This window comes from Vicia villosa, linkage group LG6 (genome assembly GCF_029867415.1).
Source record: "Vicia villosa cultivar HV-30 ecotype Madison, WI linkage group LG6, Vvil1.0, whole genome shotgun sequence".
In the NCBI taxonomy this organism is placed as follows: domain Eukaryota; kingdom Viridiplantae; phylum Streptophyta; class Magnoliopsida; order Fabales; family Fabaceae; genus Vicia; species Vicia villosa.
The window spans coordinates 18,391,631-18,413,969 of NC_081185.1; the positions used below are offsets into that span (position 1 = coordinate 18,391,631).

General features: G+C 34.4%; 1 protein-coding gene across 1 annotated transcript; it reads right to left on the bottom strand.

Moving 5' to 3' along the window:
• Nucleotides 1-5,714: 5,714 nt before the first annotated feature.
• On the bottom strand, nt 5,715-7,062 carry LOC131608947 (S-adenosylmethionine decarboxylase proenzyme-like). The gene has a single exon (XM_058880541.1). The coding sequence runs from the start codon at nt 6,922-6,924 to the stop codon at nt 5,836-5,838; it is 1,089 nt and encodes a 362-aa protein (XP_058736524.1). The 5' UTR covers nt 6,925-7,062; the 3' UTR covers nt 5,715-5,835.
• Nucleotides 7,063-22,339: the final 15,277 nt, after the last annotated feature.

The window sequence follows — 22,339 nt, forward strand, 5'->3', positions numbered from 1 at the left end:
TTTGTTTTACCCATATTTTTTCGCAGTGTAGATTTAAGTTTCAGGTCTGCACTCTCTAATATGTTCGTTCGTCCTGTTTTGTTTTTTCTAGCGCGACATTAACACAAGTTTTAGTAATTTTTTTGGCTTAAAAAGTGAAATGTTCATGGGTCCGCCTTCCTGGCCCTCATTTTTGCTGGACGGGCTAGAGTTTATGTCTGCGTCCTACACAAAGCCTGCTCTGTCCCCCTTTTTTTTAGACTTTTGTGGGGCGGGGTTAAACGAGAGAGACATGCCCGTTTGTCACCCGTAATTTGTAACACTTTAGGCCGAATAGGACGATGAATGGTCGCCAAATTCACATCAAAATGAGATAGATTCCGAGGCTGTGCTGGGATGAGACTGCTTGGTTGAAAAAAGGCTTATAAAGATTGATTGGTACTAACTATACCAACAAGATGCATCTTTTTTTTGTAGCTTAACATTAAGAACTTCGCAATTAAGCGTGTTTGACTTGGAGTATTATTTAGATGAGTAGTCTTTTAGAAAGATTCTCGGAAAGCGTGTGAGTAAGAAAAAAACATACTAAAAAGACCCGTGTTGGTTTGTGAGGTCAGTTGGTAATCCTAAAAATAGTTTGGGGTGTTATATAATTTGCCCCCTTAACTCGGAGCTAGGGATGAAAATAAGACAGAATAACTAACAAGAATATACAAGCTACCCTACACTAAAATATTTGTTTCAAGTGCATTACCTTTTTATTGCATTAATTTTCTTTTATCTACTATTTCGCATAAAAAATATTTTTTATCCTTTAAAATTTTTGTTTTTGGGTTTTTTAATTCGAATCATAGAGAACTTTGATTCTAATCACTTAAGGATTTGAACATTTGATTCGAATCACCGCTTTGCCTGATATAATAAATTTGGCAATTTTAAACATTTTGCCTTTGTAAACCTTATTTGAATCATACTCATCATTGATTCGAATAAAAAGAGGTTTTACATAAAATATACTTTTTGATTGGACTCACACAGAAGCCTGATTTGAATCAAACAAATATTGTTATTTTTTATTCGAATCACATCTCTCCCTTATTTAAATCAAATCCATTTAATTTCAAATTATTAAAAGCGAACTTTTGACATTTTTCGTTAACCTTTTTCATTACATTTCACTTAAATGAATCATTACATCTTTTCACGATTCACTTGATCTCATTTTTTTCATTATATTTCACTTAATAAATCAGTACATCTTTTCACGATTCAGTTAACCTCATTTTCTAAATTTCAAACACATTTGTCTCAAACCATATTCATCTCACTCATTCTTCATCATTCATCTCATTTATCATCTCTTCACCTTCAACCTTCTCCATCACCATTCATCACTCAAAATAGAAAGTTAAAAGAATTTATCTGAAAATAGTCCATGCTATCATCCATGGAGAATGAAAAATGTTTCGATTACTTGATTTCGAGTAATGGAACATGGTCAATCAACAATGATAACCTTGTATTCGACAAAATACAAATCTGAAAAATATTTCGATTACTTGATTTCGAATAATGGAACATGGTCAATTAACAATGATAACCTTGTATTCGACAAAATACAAATCTGAAATCTTAATTGTGCAACGAAGATGACACAAGATTTTTTTGAGTATATGATAAAGAAGAGAGAATACAATGGATATTTAATTTTCTTAAATAACCTAATAACTAAATTTAAATTTAACTAATATAATCAATAATAGAATAAAAAGGATTTTCAAAATTTTTAAATGACAAATCAAAATATTTAATTACGTGGCTTCACATACTTATATCCGAAACAACAAAGAAAAAAAATCAAGAAATATAATATAAGGAAATAAACTATTTTTTTTTATCACAAATAAACTATTTTTTTTAAAGTGAATAAAAAATTAAAAAAAATGAAATTAGAGAACTAAAAATAGATTTATGTTTTAACCCAATAGTACTCCCTCTGTCTCAAAATAAAAGTCGGTTAAGGTTGTTACACACAGATTAAGAAAAGTAATGATTGAGTGAATAAAGGTATACTACCATTTTAACAAAATTATCCTTAATTATTACTCCCTCCGTTCCACAATGAATGACTCAAATGGAATAAAATGATGTCCCAAAATGAATGAACCATTTCAATTTCCAATACACTTTTTCCAATTTTACCCTTTAACTAATAAAAAGTTCATAATTCCCAATACATAATAAGGGTACTATAGTAAAAATGATATTCTCTCTCTTACTTTTTTACACTTTTTTTAATTTTTAATCTTTGTGAAATGGTGTGCTGGGTCACTCATTATTGGACGGAGGGAGTATTGATTTATATACATTGTCATATCTTGAAAAGAGTGTAGATAAAGGGTAATATTGGTAAAAATTAATCAATGTTGTATTTGAAAAATAACTTTTTAAAGTTAGAAAAACACTAATTTTGAGATAGAGAGAGTATTAAATTAAAGTTGTGCTGATAGTGATTAGAAAATCGATGACAACAACTATAATCTCATGGGAATTTTGTTTTGTCATGTATTGTAAAATAAGACATGTGTAAGTGCAACTATGACTCAGCTTACATGCAGCGTATGTGGTGTACTACTTGATTGGTAAGTGATTGCAGTATCAAGTCTTAACTTTAAAAATCAATTATTTGTGCACTTTTTTGTTTTGTGGTTGTCATGTACCCAAAAAATTAGTATGTGGCTGTAGGCGTAGTAGTAAGTACGTAAAAGATTGTTGTGGTTATGAACTTGTGGCTAGAAATGGTTTTGGTTCATTGAAAATCTCACAAACTGGTACGAATGGGACAGAAGAACCACGTGAAGATCCATTTAAGGCACTTGGAGGAGTTTCATGGAAGGCCACATAGGTGCAAGCCAGCCAGCATTGAGCTATGTGTAACAGTGTAAATGTGTGTTACCGAATAATTTATCAAATTTTGTATTAAATTTTAGATTAATTGAGTAATATATATATAGATATATATATATATATATATATATATATATATATATATATATATATATATATATATATATTCAATTAATCAAAATTAAAATTTTTTTTATAACAAGAATTAGAAGGAATAAAAAAGATGTTCAGAGATTCGGTAAAACAATTAAACTCTAGTTGAAAACAACTACGTTTTTAATCTCAAAATATTAAAAAAAAACTTAATTATTCATGAGTTTGTTAGATTTTGATACTTCTAGCCAACATTTATTTAAATATTTAATTTTAAAAATATATATAAAAAATGACATAAAAATTGATGAATGGATTCGGTTCAACTTTTTAGAATCATGATCTAAATTTTTATATTTACTTTTGATTTAAATCAAGCTTGAAAAGATTTATTTAAATTTAATTTAAATCAAAAGTGAATATGAAAATTTGGATCACATATGTTAATGTAGTTTTGTGAGAAAAAATTCATTGGAAAGTAAAATTCACTAGATAAGCTGCAAAACGATGGGAAAAGAAAAATTTACTAGATAGGCTGGAAAAAATGACGTGCTCAAAAGGTGATGGAGGGATGGGGTTTCATGGGTTTAGAGACTTCAACATCAGTATGCTTAGTAAGCAGTTATGTAGACTTTTAAAAGGGGGTGATTCCTTTCTGGTGAGGTTTTTCAAACGCATATACTACCCTAGATATCACATTTCTGAGGCTGTTTTAGGTTTTAAGCCAAGTTATGCTTGGAGGAGTATTCTTAGCTCTAAAGAGATTGTTTTGAAAGGGTCAAGGTGGAGGATTGGCAACAGGGAAATGATAAAGATTTGGACTGACAATTGGATCCCTTCTTTGTCAGGTTTCAAACCTCTGAGCCTAAATATGTCGTTGAATCTGGAGGCTAAGGTCAGCTCCCTCATTGATGTTGATTTAGGGTGTTGGAAGCTAGATATTCTCAAGGAGTTCTTTGGGGAAAGTGAATGTGCTCACATTGCCTGCATCCCTCTCTCGAAAGACTTGGTGGATGATAAATTAATTTGGAGAGATGAGAAAGACGGTGAGTTTTCGGTCAAGTCAGCAAGGCGATGCAGATTGTCAGACCCTTCTTTCTGTGTTGATGAGGTTTTCTGGAAATTGTTGTGGAAGGCTCCTATTCTTAGTAGAATCATAGACTTTTTGTGGAGGCTTGTGAAAATATATTGCCTACCAGGAGCAATGTTTGCAAGAAAGCTATATCCATTGATCTGGCGTGTCCTCTATGCCATTGTTTTTCTGAATTCCCCTCCCATCTTTTTCTGCAATATGACTTTATTAAGAGAATGTTCTTTCCGCCACCTCTGGGTGTGAGGATTCTGGTAGTTGGCGAGGTTATTGATTGGATGTTACCGGTTTCTAAGAGCAAGGATGTTAAGTTGTCTCAGGTGGTTTGTGTTGGTTTCTGGAAGGTGTGTCAAGTTAGGAATGCTCTGGTGTTTAACAATTTTGTCCCATGCCCCATGGTGGTAGCTCAATATATTTGGGACTCTTCTTCTGAATTCAAAAGTTATTAGCTAGTGGATTCAGGGCGTCAGATGCCTTTGCAGGTGGAAGCGCTTTGTGGAAACTCTTGGATCATTCAAACGATCACGAGTTTTGTTGTACCGGGACGGTGAAAGCTCTTGGGATCTGTTGGGGTCTTCAGATTTCTAGGGACCTTAAACTTGTTAATGTGATTCTCCAGTCAGACACTCTAGGCGCAGTCGATTGTGTTAATGACAATTGTTGTATGTCGGATCTTGATCCTATTGTTAAAGATTATCAAACTTTGCTTAGTAGTTTTCTTTCGTCTACTGTTATGTTTTTGGGGCGTGATGAAAACATTGATGCCCATCGGTTAGTGGGTATTGCGAAATCTGTTGGTTCCTATAATTAGTTAGGCTTTGTCTCTCGTGCCGAGGAGTATCCTATGTGTTTGGCTAGTTTGGCCCTTAATATTCCATTCATTAAAAATATTACCCACGTTGACATGAATTTAAAATCTTATTGAATGTAATGGTAACTGAATGCAGAGATCTAACCAAAATATACTAATGATCCAAATTACACATAAATTGAAATAACAAAAATGAATAATAGAGTGGGATCATGTTATGTTCTATTGTTTGGTTTTATAAAAAATTGAATGGAATGGAATGAAATAATGAATAATAGAGCGGGATCATGTAATGTTCTATTATTTGGTTTTATAAAAAATGAATGGAATGAAATGAAATATGATAGAACTCATTCCATCCAATACCACTAGTTTAGTTCATTTTTCATTCCATTCAAATTGGAGTGTATGTATCCAATAAAATAAAATAAATTAATAACACTTCCTTCATAAAACAACCAAATAATAGAATGAAATTTAAACTAGAGTGTATGTATCGAATAGAATAAAATAAATTAATAACATTTCCTTATAAAATATCCAAATAAAATAATAGAATTTATGTTCCTCTCCATTCTAGTTCGTTAGTTACATTTTACCATTGACAAAGCAAAATTCACATGAGATTATTATTCATTGATTCTCTAATCACTATTAATTTATTATTTTTCTACACAGGTCATCATCATAAGAAAATTTATGTCAAAAGAACATATATTTATATGATGACTTATTTAAATAAAGGATTTATTATAAGTAACATAGTTTTTTATTTAGAAATATAATCCAGGTACAAAACCCACATGACAATTATAAATAAACTAAGAAACTACATGATGAAGTAACATAACACGTTTATTGAATCGCTTTCATCACAAAAGCACAAATTTATTTAAGTAAACACTGAACACAGACAAGATAGAAAAGAACAGAACATAAAATCTAGACAAGAGTACTAAATCTCCTTCATTTCTTCCTCCTCGCTCTCATCCTCACTCCAGCAACATTTCAGAGTAGACTTTGGAGATGCACAGCCATCATTTCTAACAAAGGAACGGTAAACAACAGCACCACCTTCTCCAACAACTTCATTGCTCCTCTCTCCACAGTAGTATCCTTTCACTTCTAAAGGAAATTGGTCTAGTTTTTCACCATTCATATCAATGTGCAAAGCAATAGAAAACTCAGCTGGATAGAAACATGCTAAAACCCTTTCAACAACTTCATTCAGAGACTTCTCTTCATACTCATAGCCCACCGCTTCAAAGCTTGCATAACTGAATCCATCTTCAGGGGTGACATGGATAGTTGATATCGCATTCCCTTCTATTCCATTCATTGAGTAACCACATGGATCAAATTCAAAGTCACATATGTCAGATTCTGGAAGGATCTTCCTGATTCCAGAGTTCTTAGTCATTAAAGCTGCTGAAGATGTGCTTGTCTTGAAAAACACAGATGCTTTTTCCTTATCTAAACCAGTCATGCACATTTCAAGGCCATATACAGCTTCCGGTGAAGCTTTTGCCTTAGCACTGGCAGAGTAAATGTGCCAAATTTGTGACTTGTTGTTAGCATCACCCATCATATAAGCATGGCTACCAGAACCAAGTTTGCCAAAATAGCTGTCAAGAACATCAACTTCCTCAGAAAAGCTTCGATGAGGGAATGATTGAGCTCCGGGAAAGATAAAGCTTCCGCGAGTGTATCTAACCGATTTCACAGCAATGTTAAGACCATCAGCAAGCTTAAGAATTGCAGGGATAGACAGAAGCAACTTTGTAGTCCCACAGGTTTTGATGATAAGTTTGTAAGCATAAACAAACAAGCTTGACTCAGAAAGAACATATGAATCAACATAATCATTAGATAGTGAGTCAACAATAGTACATTCCGCTGGGTTCAGAATTTCATCCAATTGGATTTTAGACAATGATCGGAGACCTAATCCAGCAGGATCAGAAAAAACACCACCCTCAAAAAAAGTTATCTCAAGCCTCTTTTCGTAGCCTTCAAATCCAATAGCTGAGTTTGTCATAGCCATCTTGACTCAAACTAGTAAACAATTCTTGTTGTTTGTAGAGAAAAGCAACTAGGAGGAGGAGGAGGAAAAAGAGAAGAGGAAAGTAGAATAGTTTGCAGTATGAAAGATAAAGAACCTAAATCTATCAAAGAACCCAGAAAATCTCAGGAGGGTTTGCGGGTGCACTGCACAATAGAAGAAAAAAAATGTTAGAAACAAAACCAATCAATACAGAATCACATCATAATGTATACATTAATTAATGAAAGGAATTGAAATGGGAAAAAATTACGTTAGAGTAATCAGGAGATTTGAATTTTTCTACTCCACCGTGTGGTCGAACGTCTTCAATGATGTAATCGAGAGGAGCTTCGTATAAAAAGCATTTACTACTACTACTAGACTTCTCACCACCTTCAGACTCCATTACTTCATTCACACCTTCCTGAAAAAGGCATACAACAACAAAAAAATCAACAACAAAAAATAGGCCAATAATTGCAAACAAACTAAAATATTCATAGATCTGCGTCCAAAATTATAATCAATAACCTAAAAAAACACAAAAAAAAGCTTGAAACTCACTGTTGTTCAACAATTAAAGATCGATCTGTTTTGCGATTTCCCTTTTGTGGATCAATAATTCGGATAAAATGACCTAAATTGAACAAAATCAAAATCAGATAAAAATCACCAAAAATTGAAATAGTTAATAAAAAAAGAGATGAATACAGAAGATAATTGTAATGCACTTACAGAAAATGGAAAAAATTGAGGAGAAGAAGAGAATGCAGAAAAAAATTGAAACAGAGGAACGGCGAGATCGAGAGAGGAAGTTAGGTTTAGAAAATAGAAATTAGAATTGGAATTGGTTTGAGATGTTATGAGGAGAGGTGACGTTAATATAGAGGATGGGGTGAAATGAAACTACAATAATACCCTTACTGGCTTTTTCTATTTTCTTATTTCATGTTTTGCCGTGTCCCTTTTCTTCGCCACGTACCGTTGTTATCTTTCAAATTTGGTATAGAACTTTTTTATGGAATAGAATCCTTTTTATATAATAATCTATCTTTCATTAAAAGAATGTGATACTAAAATATTATAAAAGTTTAGAAATTTTATTCAATGAAATAGGCATATTTAATATTTAATTAATTTTAATTATAAAAAATATAATTTATTTATCAAAACTATTTTCATTGAAACTTGAATATTATCATCACCCTATTTATTATATTAATTCTAAATATTAAAAAAAAAGTTTGGCTTGTCTCTTAAAAAAAATGCATAAGGTAAGTAAAGAAATATTTATTATTAATTTTCACTTTAATAAATATTGTATTTCAAGTCATTATTAATAATTAATATTATAAGATACTATAGAATAAAATAATCATAATGATTAAATCATTTTTTTAGAATATGATTTTACTTTTAAAATACTAAAGTGTTTTTAAATGAAAATCAAATTGGATTTTTTAATGTAGTATTTTTAAAATAATTTATTATATTCAAAGTGAATTTGACATTGTTGGGTATATTTTAAACACTTGTCAAATATCAAAGATATTTCGACCACATGTAAGGAGCAGCCTCGCCTTCAACGTCATTCACTCACTCCATTTTAAAAAACGTGGAAAGTCATGTTTAGATTAAAGTCATGTTTAGATTAAGAGAATTCAAAATCAACATTTAAAGTGTGTCTACCTCACTATTTTAAAAATCGAACCCGATCGGCCTATGGACATGAAATGAGAATCCAAGCGTCACCGGTTTAATTTAGTAGTTGGATCGGATAAAATTGATAAAAACCCAGGAAACACTAAATTTAAAAAATCAGCAAATTAAATACTTGTATTTTTTTTCCTCATACAAAACTACCTTGTTTTTTTTTTTCCTTTATGCATTGGATTTTTCTTTATGAATGTGTTCTCTAATTTATTTAGTCTTTAGGAAATTGACGTTAATTAGGGAAAAAATATCAAGCACCTAAGAATTTACTGCTATGAATGTAGTGTTATCTAGTTTTTAGTAAACAGGTGCGTCTATACTGGTGCATTAAGAAACAAAGGCAGTGTGCATAATCATAAAAAACATAGTAAAACACATGAAGGAAATGGTCTCAAATAAAACAAAATATACTATTTCAATCAACAATGTGATCCAAAGGTGACATATATGTATAAGATATCGAGCACATTATATAGTATAGACATAATTTAAGTTGATTTAAAGTTTTTCTTTGGAAAAGACCCTTAAATAATGGTGCTACTTGTGATGAAGTAAGAATTAATTTTTTTTGCTACAACTACTTTGGTTAAATGAAATATTTTAAAACACCACCATCACTCACAGCCACTATCTTTTAAGTCATCCGTTTTGATCAGTTTAATAACTATATAATTTTGTTTTAGATATAATTTTATTCAACTGAGTTATCCGATTATATCCAATTTAGTCATGTGGTTCGACTGGTGACTCAGTGGTTCGACCAATGAACTAGTGATCCAGTACCATCATTGATTCGATGACTGATCCAATTTTTAAAACATTGCCTAGACAATACAAAGTGTCTCACCTCACGTGAATTTGCTTTCTCCATAGCTTAAAACACCAGCGAATAGGATTTCTCGCCACTTTGAGCAAGCCTTAAACCAAAGAAAATCATTAAGGTTTATGGTCACCCCTACCAACATAAGAGGGCTACACATTATGTACTTTTTGACAAGTACATTGGCGCCCATCGTGGGGCCCGATAAAGCTAACCTAACCCTCATTCATCGTTGCCATTTTCACTGTCTTCCCTTGAAATGACCAAGAAATGTCCATACTTCATTGTTAGCACCATAGCCGGAGGTTTTGCTGGTGGAGGAGGTTCCAACTCCTCCCAGAGGGAGTATATCAAGTAGGTTCTGACTGCGTACGTAATATCCTGAGAACTCCCCAAAGCCAAACCGAGAAATCCAAGGGTTGGCATCATATTTTCTAGCAGTGACACCATCGAGGGTCCTCATTCATGACAACGACCCTATGGTCATCATATTAAGTGAGTCTTGATAGACCCGACAAGCTCAGTTGACAACCTATTCAGGGACACCTTCAAAAGATTACAACTCGATCTTGATAACATTAAGGTGTTTCAAGGCTCGCTAGTAAGTTTGTTAGGAGGTCAAGTGCAAGTAAGGGGACGTGTAACCTTAGACACAACCTGCAGTGTGGGATTAGATTCCAAGGCGATTGAAGTCAACTATCTCATAGAAGACGCTTTATCTCACTACAAAGTTATCCTTGACAAGCCAACCATTAACTCGTTAGGGGCGGTTATTTCCACCCAGTATATGGTCCTAAAATACCCGCTACCTGGCGGGCGAGTCGGGACGGTTCGAAGAGACCAACAAAACGCCCAAAAATGTTACCAGAGTAGCCTGGCGATGGGAAAGGAAGAGCTCTCCTTTGTGGTTTTCCCATTTCCTAAAGCACGAAACATAAACACTACTAGTTGAGACCCCAGACTAGGCGTGGAAAATGAGAGCCTCACACCCACAGAAGATCTAAAAGAGGTTTAAATAGGACCTTCGGCTCAACATGTTACCAAGATAGGAACCTCACTTTCTAAATGAGAGGAGCGCGAACTAGTCGACCAACTCATTATAAACGTCGACTTTTTTTCCTAGGCCCCCTTTGACATGCTAGGTATAGATGCCAGAGTGGGGTGTCATGGCCACGCTGGCAACCCCTCCGCAAAACCATTGTCACAAAGAAAGCGAAAAGTTGGCAAGGAAAAGAGAGATTCCATCGACAAGGAGGTAAACAATTTAGCCAATGTTGGTTTCATCACCAAAAAAAATACCCAACCTGGCTGGCTAATGTAGCGTTGGTGAAGAAAGCATCAAACAAATGGCACATGTGTGTGGACTTCACTAACCTCAGTATGGCCTGTCCCAAAGACCCTTATCCATTATCAAATATTGGTTGCTTGAATGATGTGTCTTTGGTCTATCACATGTTGAGCTTTATGGATGCCTATTCAGAGTCTAATCATATTAAGATGGTTTCATCGACGCGCCCAAGATGGCGTTTATGTCACATTGAAGCTAGATTGGCAGCTAAGGGATTTTTACAAAAGGATGGAATATACTTTGAGGAAGTATTCTCACCGGTAGAAAGAATTTAGACCATCTAATTGGTTGTTGGGATTGTAAACAACAACATGTCTATTTATCAAATAGATGTCAAGTCTTCATTTTTTAACAGACCACTTGAAGAGGAGGTTTATGGGGAACTTCCCATAGTTTTGTTGTGAAAAACCATGAATCAAAGTTCTATAGACTGAAGAAGGCTTTAAACATATTGAAACAATCTCTAAGAGGTTGGAACATGAGAATAAATAGTTTCGTAAAAGCGACAAGCTTAAACAAATGTGTATCCGAACATGGTGTGTATGTGAAGAAGGATGCAAATGAAGGGTTGATAATTCTTTGTCTCTACATTGATGATTTGTTGACTACGAACAACAATGAAGGTTGCATTTATGATTTCAAGGCTGAGCTTATGAAGGAATTTGATATGGCCGACCTTGGCATCATGACATAATTCCTTGGCATTGAGTTTTTACAAGTCTAAGAAGGAACTTCTCATGCACCAAAGAAGGTATGCTCTTTAAATTTTAAATAAATGACATTACTCATGTTGAACCAAGGCTACAACTATAAAAGAATGAGCATGAGTAGGAATTTAATCCAACTTAGTATCTGAAGCTGATTGGATATTTACGGTACTTGTGTAATACGAGACCGACTTTGAAATTTAGTGTTGGAATTATGAGTAGATTCATGGAGAGCCCAAAGATGTCTCACTTATAAGCAGTCAAGAAGATCCTAAGATATGTCTAAGGTTCTATTGGATACGACATTTCTTTTACTGCAACGGACAAGGGAAGAAAATGCAATTTAATCAGATATACATATTCTAACTACTGTGAAGATAAAGATGTCATGAAATTCATAATTCGATACATATTTATGTTTGAAGAAACACCAACCTCATGGTGTTCGAATAAGGAACCGATTATATTGTAGCTTTGTTGTATGCGTGCCAAGCCATATGATTGATGAATCTGTTGAAGTAGTTGTGTAGTGAAGAGGATGAGGTTGTAACAGTCATGGTTGACCATGTTTCCACTCTAAACCTTGCTAAGAATTATATTGCACATGAAAGAAGCAAACATATTGAGGTGATATTTCACTACTTGAGAGAGCTTTTTAGTGAAGGAAGATTGAGGTTGGAGTATTGTAAAAGTGAATATCAGGTGGCCGATTTGCTGACCAAAAGAGTGTCAATTGAAGTATTTAAGATATTGAAGAAGCATATGGCATGGAAGATTTAGAGCACATGAATTAAGGTTGTCTGCTGAGTGAAAAGAGTAATTCATGTGCTTATAACTGGTTACTTCGAGGTTGTAACTGGTTACATCTGAAAGAGAATGCTTTGGTAACCAGTTACACATAAAACATAATGTTTTTGTAACCAATTACTTCAGGCTTGTAACCGATGAGAGCTACAATGTTTATGTTTTTTCAATATGTTACTTGTACCTCACTCTATGTAAATGTATATATACCCCTTGGGTATCTCAATAATAAATTTTCACCCATTTTCACCCTTAATAATTAATCTCTCTCATTCTTTCCCTCTCTTCCTCTCCATGTTGAAAATCATCATTGTTGTGTTCCTTGTTCTAACAAAGACTTGTGCACAACAATTACTACCGGTTACATATTCATATTTGACGGTAGAAAGAGCAATGTTATGCAACTTCTTATTGTGCCAAGAAACCAAACAGTTTCCAAACAAATGAGAAGCACCACTAGTGCTTTTCCTATCCGAATTACAACAAAAAAAAATTGGAAAAACCTACCATGTTATATTCGCTACCTTCGGAAAACCAAAGACTGTGATGTGAGGTTCCGTAAGTTACCTCAAAAATATTTTTACAATCTTAAAGTAGGATTTCCTAGGAGACGCCTGAAATCTAACACACATACACACACGAAAAATAATATATGGTCTGGTTGCGATAAAATAATGTAAAGATCCTATTATACCTCTATATTTTGTAATGTCGATGTCCACTCTATTCTCATCTTTGTCAATCAGCACATTCAAAGCAATAGAAGTTGAGACACTCTTTGAATTTTTCATATCAAACTTCGTAAGAAGTTCCAAGAAATATTTTATTTGGCTTATGAATATTCCTTCTCCATCTTGCTTTATTTTTCAATCCTATGAAGTATGTAAGCAATCCCATTAGAGACATTTCAAATTCACCCTGCATCCAACTAGTAAAATCCTTACAAAGGGATTCATCTGTAGACCTAAATATAATATCATCAATATAAATTTGAACTAAAAGAAGATGTTTTTATTTACGTCTTATAGTCAAATTTATGTCTTCTTTTCCATGTTTAAATTCTTGTTTGATTAAAAATATATTAAGGCGCTCATACCAAGCTCTAGGCGTTTGTTTAAGACCATAAAGAGCTCTTTTCAGTTTAAAAACACAATCCGGCTTTTTGTGATCCTCAAAACTAGGAGGTTGAGAGTCATACACTTTTTCTTTATATAGTCGTTAAGAAAAACTGATTTAACCTCCATTTGATACAATTTAAAATCTACTGAGCTAGTGTGATACCCCAATTGTATCTGAGCATTTTACTACCTTATGTTTTCTAGTGCCACTTTATTTCGAATAAATGATATGATACACTTGATAGTAGAGCTTATGTAAAGAATATGAGGGTGTGGTATTGAGTTTGATTTTATTATTAATACTTTTTAAAATTTTATTTTTTATTACTAATATTATTTTCTTATTATTATAGTTTTTAGAATTAGAGTATTAGACTTTATATTTTAATTTTAATTTTAATTATTATAGTTATTAGGATTAATTTTAATTATATATTATTATTATTATTATTATTATTATTATTAACATTTGATTTTATTTAGTTATTAGGATTATAATTTTTAGAAATTTATTATTATTAATAGTACTAAAATTTTGGTTATTATTACATTGTCATTCTTATTATTAGATTTATTTTTCATTATTATTAGCATTTTATTTTAGCATCATTGTTATTTTATTTTCAGGTTTAGATCATATTTTTAATTTTACCATTATTATTTGTTTTAATACTATTTTATTTAGTTTTTATATTTAATAGATTTCATTTTTAGATTAGAATAGAATTATGTTATTAATAGGTTTCAGATTTATACTATTAATTTTAGTTAAATTTAGATTTATATTATTATTATTATTTTATTATTGGTTAATTTATCTAAAAATAAATTAAAAAAAGGGTCAAAAAGTAAAATATTAACTTATCTTTTTAGCATTTTAATATTTTTGTTGTTTTTTATTTTATGCTTTTTTTTAAAAATTTTATTTTTTATTTTAAATCTTTGATTTTATGCACAACCTAAAAATCCAAAAAAAAAAAAAAAAAAACTTTCTAAATCAGATCTAATCTTTTTATTCATCACCAAATCAATCAAAATAAACAAGTCCAACAATCTTTTCTTTCTTTCACAAACTTGGACCTCAAAACATGAAACAAATCTCAATCTACAAATCATGCTAAAAAGTGTTGAATCACATTTAATTTCAAACCCTATAATTCTTCTATAAAAGACCTCTTTTCTACAATTTTTTTCATCATCCACAATTCATAAATTCAGTCCATAAATTTGTTGCTCTTCACACTAAAGAACAACAACAAAACCATAAACCCTCCATCAATCTAAGCAGAAAATCCCACACCAAAGGAGAAAAGGAAGAGCACAAAGAAGAGAAGATACAGAAAAGAAGGGAGGAAGTAGTTTATTGTGTCACGACACTCCAGGTTGGTAACTTCATCTTCTTTGATGTGAATTTGAGTTTTGTAATTCAAATTTTAGTATGTTTGCATACTCAAATTTTTGTTTGAACTTTGACTATGATACTTGTTGTCATGATTCATGACCACCTTGCTTGTTAGTCTTTATTGTTTTATGAGTCTTTTTAATCCGAATAATTTGTTTTTAACTAATATAATGTGATTTTTTTTCTTTCTTGTTTTTTTAGTTTTTTTAATTTTATCTAGTTCTAATTTTTAGTTATAAAAAATTAAAATCCAAAAAAGACATATTGAAAAGCAACACCATAACAACCAAACCGATTCCTTTCAGCACCTCATGTCTATTTTCATGATTTATTAATTCTTTTATCATGTGTTTTAATTTGTTTTATTTTAATTTATATTTTAGTTAATTATTTTTTTAAGTTCCATAATCCTAATTAGTTCTTAGTTTTTTTATTTAGTTTAATTAGGCTTTAAGTTATTTAGGTTTAATTTAGCTTAGCTTTAATTTTTTTAATTAAATCATAAAATCAAAAAAAAAAAAATCTTTTACTTTCAAATATTAAAAAAAAATAAAAATAAAAAACATGTCACTTTCTTTAATCAAATTTATTTTCTCAATTAACCATTAAACTCAAAAGAATAAAAAATATTTACCCAATCAAATTCTCTTTTTCATCTAACTTAACAAAAACCAAGATCTCCTAATTCAAAAGGAATAATTTGATCCCGTAAATGCGAACTAAACAATGCTTAGGTCTCCACTGTGCGAGCAAGTTACAAGCATATGTTTAATCCTCGAAGGTGACCTCACATTGTTCCATAAAAATAACCAACCAATAAAACTTCGAACTACGTAGACTCTGATTTTCTCATCACTCGATGAGAATACGTTGACACAAGGTTGCGAAACCAATACGATTCAACTAAATTTAACTAACTTCTTTTCCATTTTAACCTTGTGTAAATACCCTTTTTCATTTTATATAATTAAAAGCAAGAAATATATAATTAGGCAAACATCCCTTAGACAAACACACTTACCCTAGGCTAGAGAAGGTTCTCGTTGAGTACAACGGATGTGCGGGGGTGCCTAACACCTTCACTTTACTTAACAAACTCCCGAACCCATATTCATTTGTGATGACCGTTTTATCCTCCCTCGTTAGAGTTTTATCGTTATTTCCCCATTTTTTAGGAATAAATTAAATACAGTGACGACTCTGTAATTTTTCCGACCGCGACAGTTGACGACTCTCTTGGGGACTTTTCCTAAAGAGAGTCCACCCTACCATATTATTTTAGGGTTTTTGTGTTTTTGTTTATATGTTTCTTTTTATTTCTTGCCTTTATTTACCTTTTTTGCTTTTATTATTTATATTTATCCTTGGTTGGGAATCATTTTCTATGTGAGAATTATTTTCTATGTGAAGCTCTAACGGTAGTCATGTCATATTAATTGGGGGGTATCCACCTCATTGATTGGTATGAAGACTCCACTCATAGTATATCATTTCAGACTAGTCTTCACAGTGGGGCCCCGGCCCTTGCTGTGTTAATAATCTAGATATGGTCCATGACTTTGGGAACCTTTATCTAGAACCCGTTTCACCTATGGTGACCTTATGTTATCAATCCGCAAGGGTCGGTACTAAGGTCCCACGAAGATGAGACTTATCCCGAAGGGTAACCATGGTAGGGCCAACCCCTAACCGTGGTTAGAATTTGGGTAAAGTATATGACTCTATGATCCCTTATCCAAAAATCCTATAACCTACATGTGAGGGGAATTGGGTAGTAGAAAATTTAGAATCAGCCTGTCATGGGGAAACTCCCTTATTTAGGTCTTGTTTTCATGTTACCCTACCTATCTATCTTTGACCTTAAACACTTGCATCATCATATCATTAAAATATTTATCCATCCATTCATTTCAAGGAATCTTGACAAAATCAGTTATTGCTAGGCATTCAAAAAGAAAATAAATGGAATCCAACAAGAGAAAGACATTTCTAATGAAGATAAGAGAGTTAAACATGGAAAACCTGAAGGCCTACAGCGAAAGGTTGACTAAACACCAAAGGGATGCTATTACCTGCAAGTATGGAAAAATCCTAGACCTTTTGGCCATCCCAGTACAAAAGGAAGCTATAAAAATCTTGGCACAATTCTATAATCCTACACTGAGGTGCTTCCAGTTCCAAGACTATTAGCTAGTCCCTACCATTGAAGAATTCTACAAGATCATAAAGTATCCTATATCCACAAGTGATCCTTACAGAAAGGTAGGACAAATTTCTAAACTAAAGTAAATGGCCAAAGCTTTAGACATCAACATCTCTGACCTAGAAGCTAATCTCAAGACTCAAGGTAACTTCCAAGGGTTTCCTAAAAGATACCGAGAGAAAATGGTCATTGGCTTTACAACTGCTAGGAAATGGGATTCTTTGGATACTATCATGGTTCTCCTCATCTTTGGTTTGGTACTCTTCCCTAGTTAAGAGAATTTTGTTGACTTAATGGCCGTAAGTGTGTTCTTAGTAGTAAAAGTTGAAGATGAAGATCTTACAACAGCCCTCCTTGCTGATGGATATTATACCTTTCACCTACGTCATAAAAAGGAGGGGGTATAATGTTGTTTTGTACATCGTTTCTCTACAAGTAGTTTATTTCCCATATCTCCAAGAGCATGCCTGCGGTTTATGTTATGAGTAGGGATGTCTGGTCTCAGTATTTGGTCTCGCTCACCGAGAATTCCATCATATGGTACCCTAATACCCTCAATCGAGAAGGTATGATCATCAGTTGTGGAGGTTTTTCTAATGTGCCACTCATAGGCTCCAGGGGGTGTTTAAATTACAACCCAACTATAGCCATCAGGAAACTTGGCTATCCTTTGGCATTCAAACCCAAGGACATATCATTAAAAGCCTTTGTTCTATATGACATAACTGTTGAAGATCCAAAACTTGCAAGGGTTATTCGCGGCTGAGAAGGGATCAATCAAAGTACGAACACTCTAAAAAGTCCAAAAAATGAAGTTGCAATACCCTATGCTCAGTGGATTAAAGAAAGGGTCTGAGAAGTGAAGCTGTCTTTTACCCTCAATCGTCCAGTCGTACTAAGGGCGCTTGTGCCAGTTCTTATCTCTATGGAAGAAGCGGATACACTCAATGCAACTATCCTTCAACTCAAGAAAGAAAAAGAAGACTTAGAGAAAAAATTTAATCAAGTCTCATGTGAGAAGAACCGTCTGAAGAGGAATCTTGATCAAGCAGTAGAGCAACTCAAGAAAAGTGGAAAAGTGGATAGGATAGAAGAAGACAAGAAGGAGCGGACATATGTTGATCTTAAGGTTTTCAGTTCAAGTCTCAGACTACACCAAGGGAAACTACACTTTGATGCTCTCGAGATGTTCTTGGTTCCATATGTGACTCTCCCTCCTAAATTCGAAGTACCTAACTTTGAGAAATTTAAGGGTCTCACCTGTTCTACATGCCTCCATCATCATGACTACCAAAATTCTCTTGTAGACTGAATGCGTTTGTTGAGTTAATTGGATTTAGGAGTGGAGAACGTCAAAGGAGAATGGGTGGGTTAAAATTAAAATTTAAGCCTTATATACTTTGTTTCTTAAACTGTGAACCAAGTCACATTACAACCCTTAAAAAACCAGTTGAAGCTAGGTTTACTATGAAATCACACTCAGCAAAATTGTTATTAAATTGCCTTTGAATATTTGTTAAATCATTGCCAACCACATTGCTCCATCACATCTTCATCCTACTCATCCACCGTACACACCATATATGTTTTCAATAACAATTTTTGATTTCAAAACTTGCATGAGCATCGCGTTAGAATTACTTTTAAAAAATGGAAATCTCAAGAATGGTCTGATCAAAGACGAACAATTTCAAGATGCTCCTAACTAGGGACAAATCACCTAGGGATCTTTCCAATTAGGGGAAAATCCTAATGATCATAGACATATCACCTAAAGATCTTGTTCATTAGGGGAAATCATTCCAAGAATTGGACCACCTATGTCAAATCACCTCCATGGACCCGATGATTAGGGGTAGACCTTCCAAGATTCAAACTTAAGAGTAGTACATATTGTAACGCCCCAGAATGCTTTCAGGATGATTGACTGACCCCACAAACCAACACGGGTCTTTTCAGCATGCTTTGACCTCACTCGCACGCTTTCTGGGAAACTTCCCAGAAGGTCACCCATCTCAATACTACTCCAAGTCAAGCACGCTTAACTGTGGAGTTCTTACGGAACGGGCTCTCGAAAAGAAGATGCATCTTGTTGATATAGGTAGTACCCATAAATCCTTATAAGCTTTCCTTCGACCATGCAGTCCCTTACCTGCACAGCCTTAGGATCCCTCTCATTCCGATGTGGCGACCACCCTTGCCATCTTAGGCCTCAGGTGTTCCATGCGGTGCAACCAACCCTCGCCTTCTTCGGCCTCGGGTGTTACATGCCCACCAGCTTCCGCATGGTTCATCCTCGAACCACATCGTACTGGGAGAGGTCTGGCTCTGATACCATTTGTAACGCCCCAGAATGCTTTCAGGATGATAGACTGACCCCACAAACCAACACGGGTCTTTTCAGCATGCTTTGACCTCACTCGCATGCTTTTCGGGAAACTTCCCAGAAGGTCACCCATCCCAATACTACTCCAAGTCAAGCACGCTTAACTGTGGAGTTCTTACGGAACGGGATCCCGAAAAGAAGATGCATCTTGTTGATATAGGTAGTACCCATCAATCCTTATAAGCTTTCCTTCAACCATGCAGTCCCTTACCTGCACAGCCTTAGAATCCCTCTCATTCCGATGTGGCGACCACCCTTGCCATCTTAGGCCTCAGGTGTTCCATGCGGTGCAACCAACCCTCGCCTTCTTCGGCCTCGGGTGTTACATGCCCACCAGCTTCCGCATGGTTCGTCCTCGAACCACATCGTACTGGGAGAGGTATGGCTCTGATACCATTTGTAACGCCCCAGAATGCTTTCAGGATGATAGACTGACCCCACAAACCAACACGGGTCTTTTCAGCATGCTTTGACCTCACTCGCATGCTTTCCGGGAAACTTCCCAGAAGGTCACCCATCCCAATACTACTACAAGTCAAGCACGCTTAACTGTGGAGTTCTTATGGAACGGGATCCCGAAAACAAGATGCATCTTCTTTTCGGGAGCCCGTTCAATAAGAACTCCACAGTTAAGCGTGCTTGACTTGGAGTAGTATTGGGATGGGTGACCTTCTGGGAAGTTTCCCGGAAAGCATGCGAGTGAGGTCAAAGCATGCTGAAAAGACCAGTGTTGGTTTGTGGGGTCAGTCGATGGGGGGGTTTGGTTCAGGTTCGATTTATAGAAAAGTTCTTAAAATAAGTGATTCTGGAAATAAGCTGTTTATGAAAATAAGTGATTAATAATTAAGCTAAAACGAATCAACCTACTGTTTCGACTCCCAACTTATCATCGATTTATAAAATCCCAATTCCCTAACGGGTTCGTTCGTTCCTATTCGATTATAACAACTACTGACAAGCGCAATAGAAATTATACGGCAGATGTTCCTGAATTCCGGATTAAGCAAACGAATTAAAACTGTTACGAATTAAGCAAACACGATATAGAAACGCAATTTAACGACGAAGCGACGTAAACAACGATTAACAGTTAGGAATACAATCATACGAAATTAATCAAAATATTCCACGAAATAACAGATTAAGCAAATGCAAATTCATAGAATATAATTGAAAGAGAAACGAAATTGAATTGATAAAATAAAAACCTCAAAGCATTTGGAATTCGATTACAGTAGATCGACTCTGGATGTTTAGTTCTCCATTCGAGCGTACAGAGCAAAAGTTTGGAAAAATCGTGAATAGTGATGGTGAATAGTGTTTGGTGGCTGCTAGACCTATTAGGAATCAGCCAAAAAAATGTTTATGACCCAACTGGGTCGAATTACAAAACCCGACCCACTTCTAGCGACCCGAAACTAAATTAAAAACTAGTGCTGCAACTTCAACGAGATTTCTGGCCCTGCTACAGTCCGATTCTGACTTCGACTCCAACATAAGAAATGTAGCCCTTTCTCTTAGCTTTCCGTCGATTATTAGAACGCCTCAATCGGACTCCCGGAACTCCAGTTATGATCGTTTCCGTGAAGACTGCTAAAGCTGAAAAATAAATACGAAAATCAAATAACAATAAAAATAAATTAAAATATAAAAACATAATAAAATAGAAAAATAAACAAACTAAACCATAGAAATGCCTAAGAACAAACATAAAGGAATGTGCATCAAAATGCACTGATCAAATTCCCCCACACTTGAACTTTTGCACTCCGAGCAAAATGAAAAACAAAACAACGAAAGCATAAATACATCAATAGTTACTCATCCTAGGCTACAAATCTTCTTCGGGTAAGTTCGCATCGCCATGTACTAATGTTGCACACTAAGGGCATCGTAAGAACACTAACCACATATATGCAGACATAAGCCTCCTAAATACACAAACCAATTCAAATCATATTATTATACCATAGCCTAACTTACTCATCCTTTTTGCTCTTTTTCATTCAGGCGCAATCACATTAAGCCCGTTATCTCCACACACTTATAGCAAGGCTACCGGTTAGTGACTCTGATCCCTTTTTTGCATGGGGTTCCGGTACTTCGGGTCGCTAGAAGTGGGTCGGGTTTTGTAATTCGACCCAGTTGGGTCATAAACATTTTTTTGGCTGATTCCTAATAGGTCTAGCAGCCACCAAACACTATTCACCATCACTATTCACGATTTTTCCAAACTTTTGCTCTGTACGCTCGAATGGAGAACTAAACATCCAGAGTCGATCTACTGTAATCGAATTCCAAATGCTTTGAGGTTTTTATTTTATCAATTCAATTTCGTTTCTCTTTCAATTATATTCTATGAATTTGCATTTGCTTAATCTGTTATTTCGTGGAATATTTTGATTAATTTCGTATGAGTACCCTCACTTTGGAAGAGCAGCATGCATTTTTCCTGCGAACAGCTCTCGGGTTCCCACTCAAATCCCCTCAAAATCTCATCTAAACATCACTATAATACAAATTAAATACATAGCAACCTATATCTATCATGTATCAACAACGTATTTTTCAAAAAGTCAGCATCAGACCCAAATATTACAACGTATTTTTCTCCCTCTTCACAAACCTCCTGAAGACAAATCTTATATGCAAACTGTATGGAATTTCGTAAGCTTTCCAAAAGGGATCAGATGCTGCACAAAAATGGCTAAAGTCTATTGAGAAGATCTTCAGAGTTATGGGATGCACTGAAGCTCAGAAGGTGCAGTTTGGTACTCATATGTTGGATGGTGAAGCTGAAGACTGGTGGGATAACAGTCGTCAGAGATTGGAAGCGGCAGGTAGTGCTATTACTTGGACGGTGTTCAGGGCTGAGTTTCTAGAGCGGTATTTTCCAGAAGATGTTCGTGGTAAA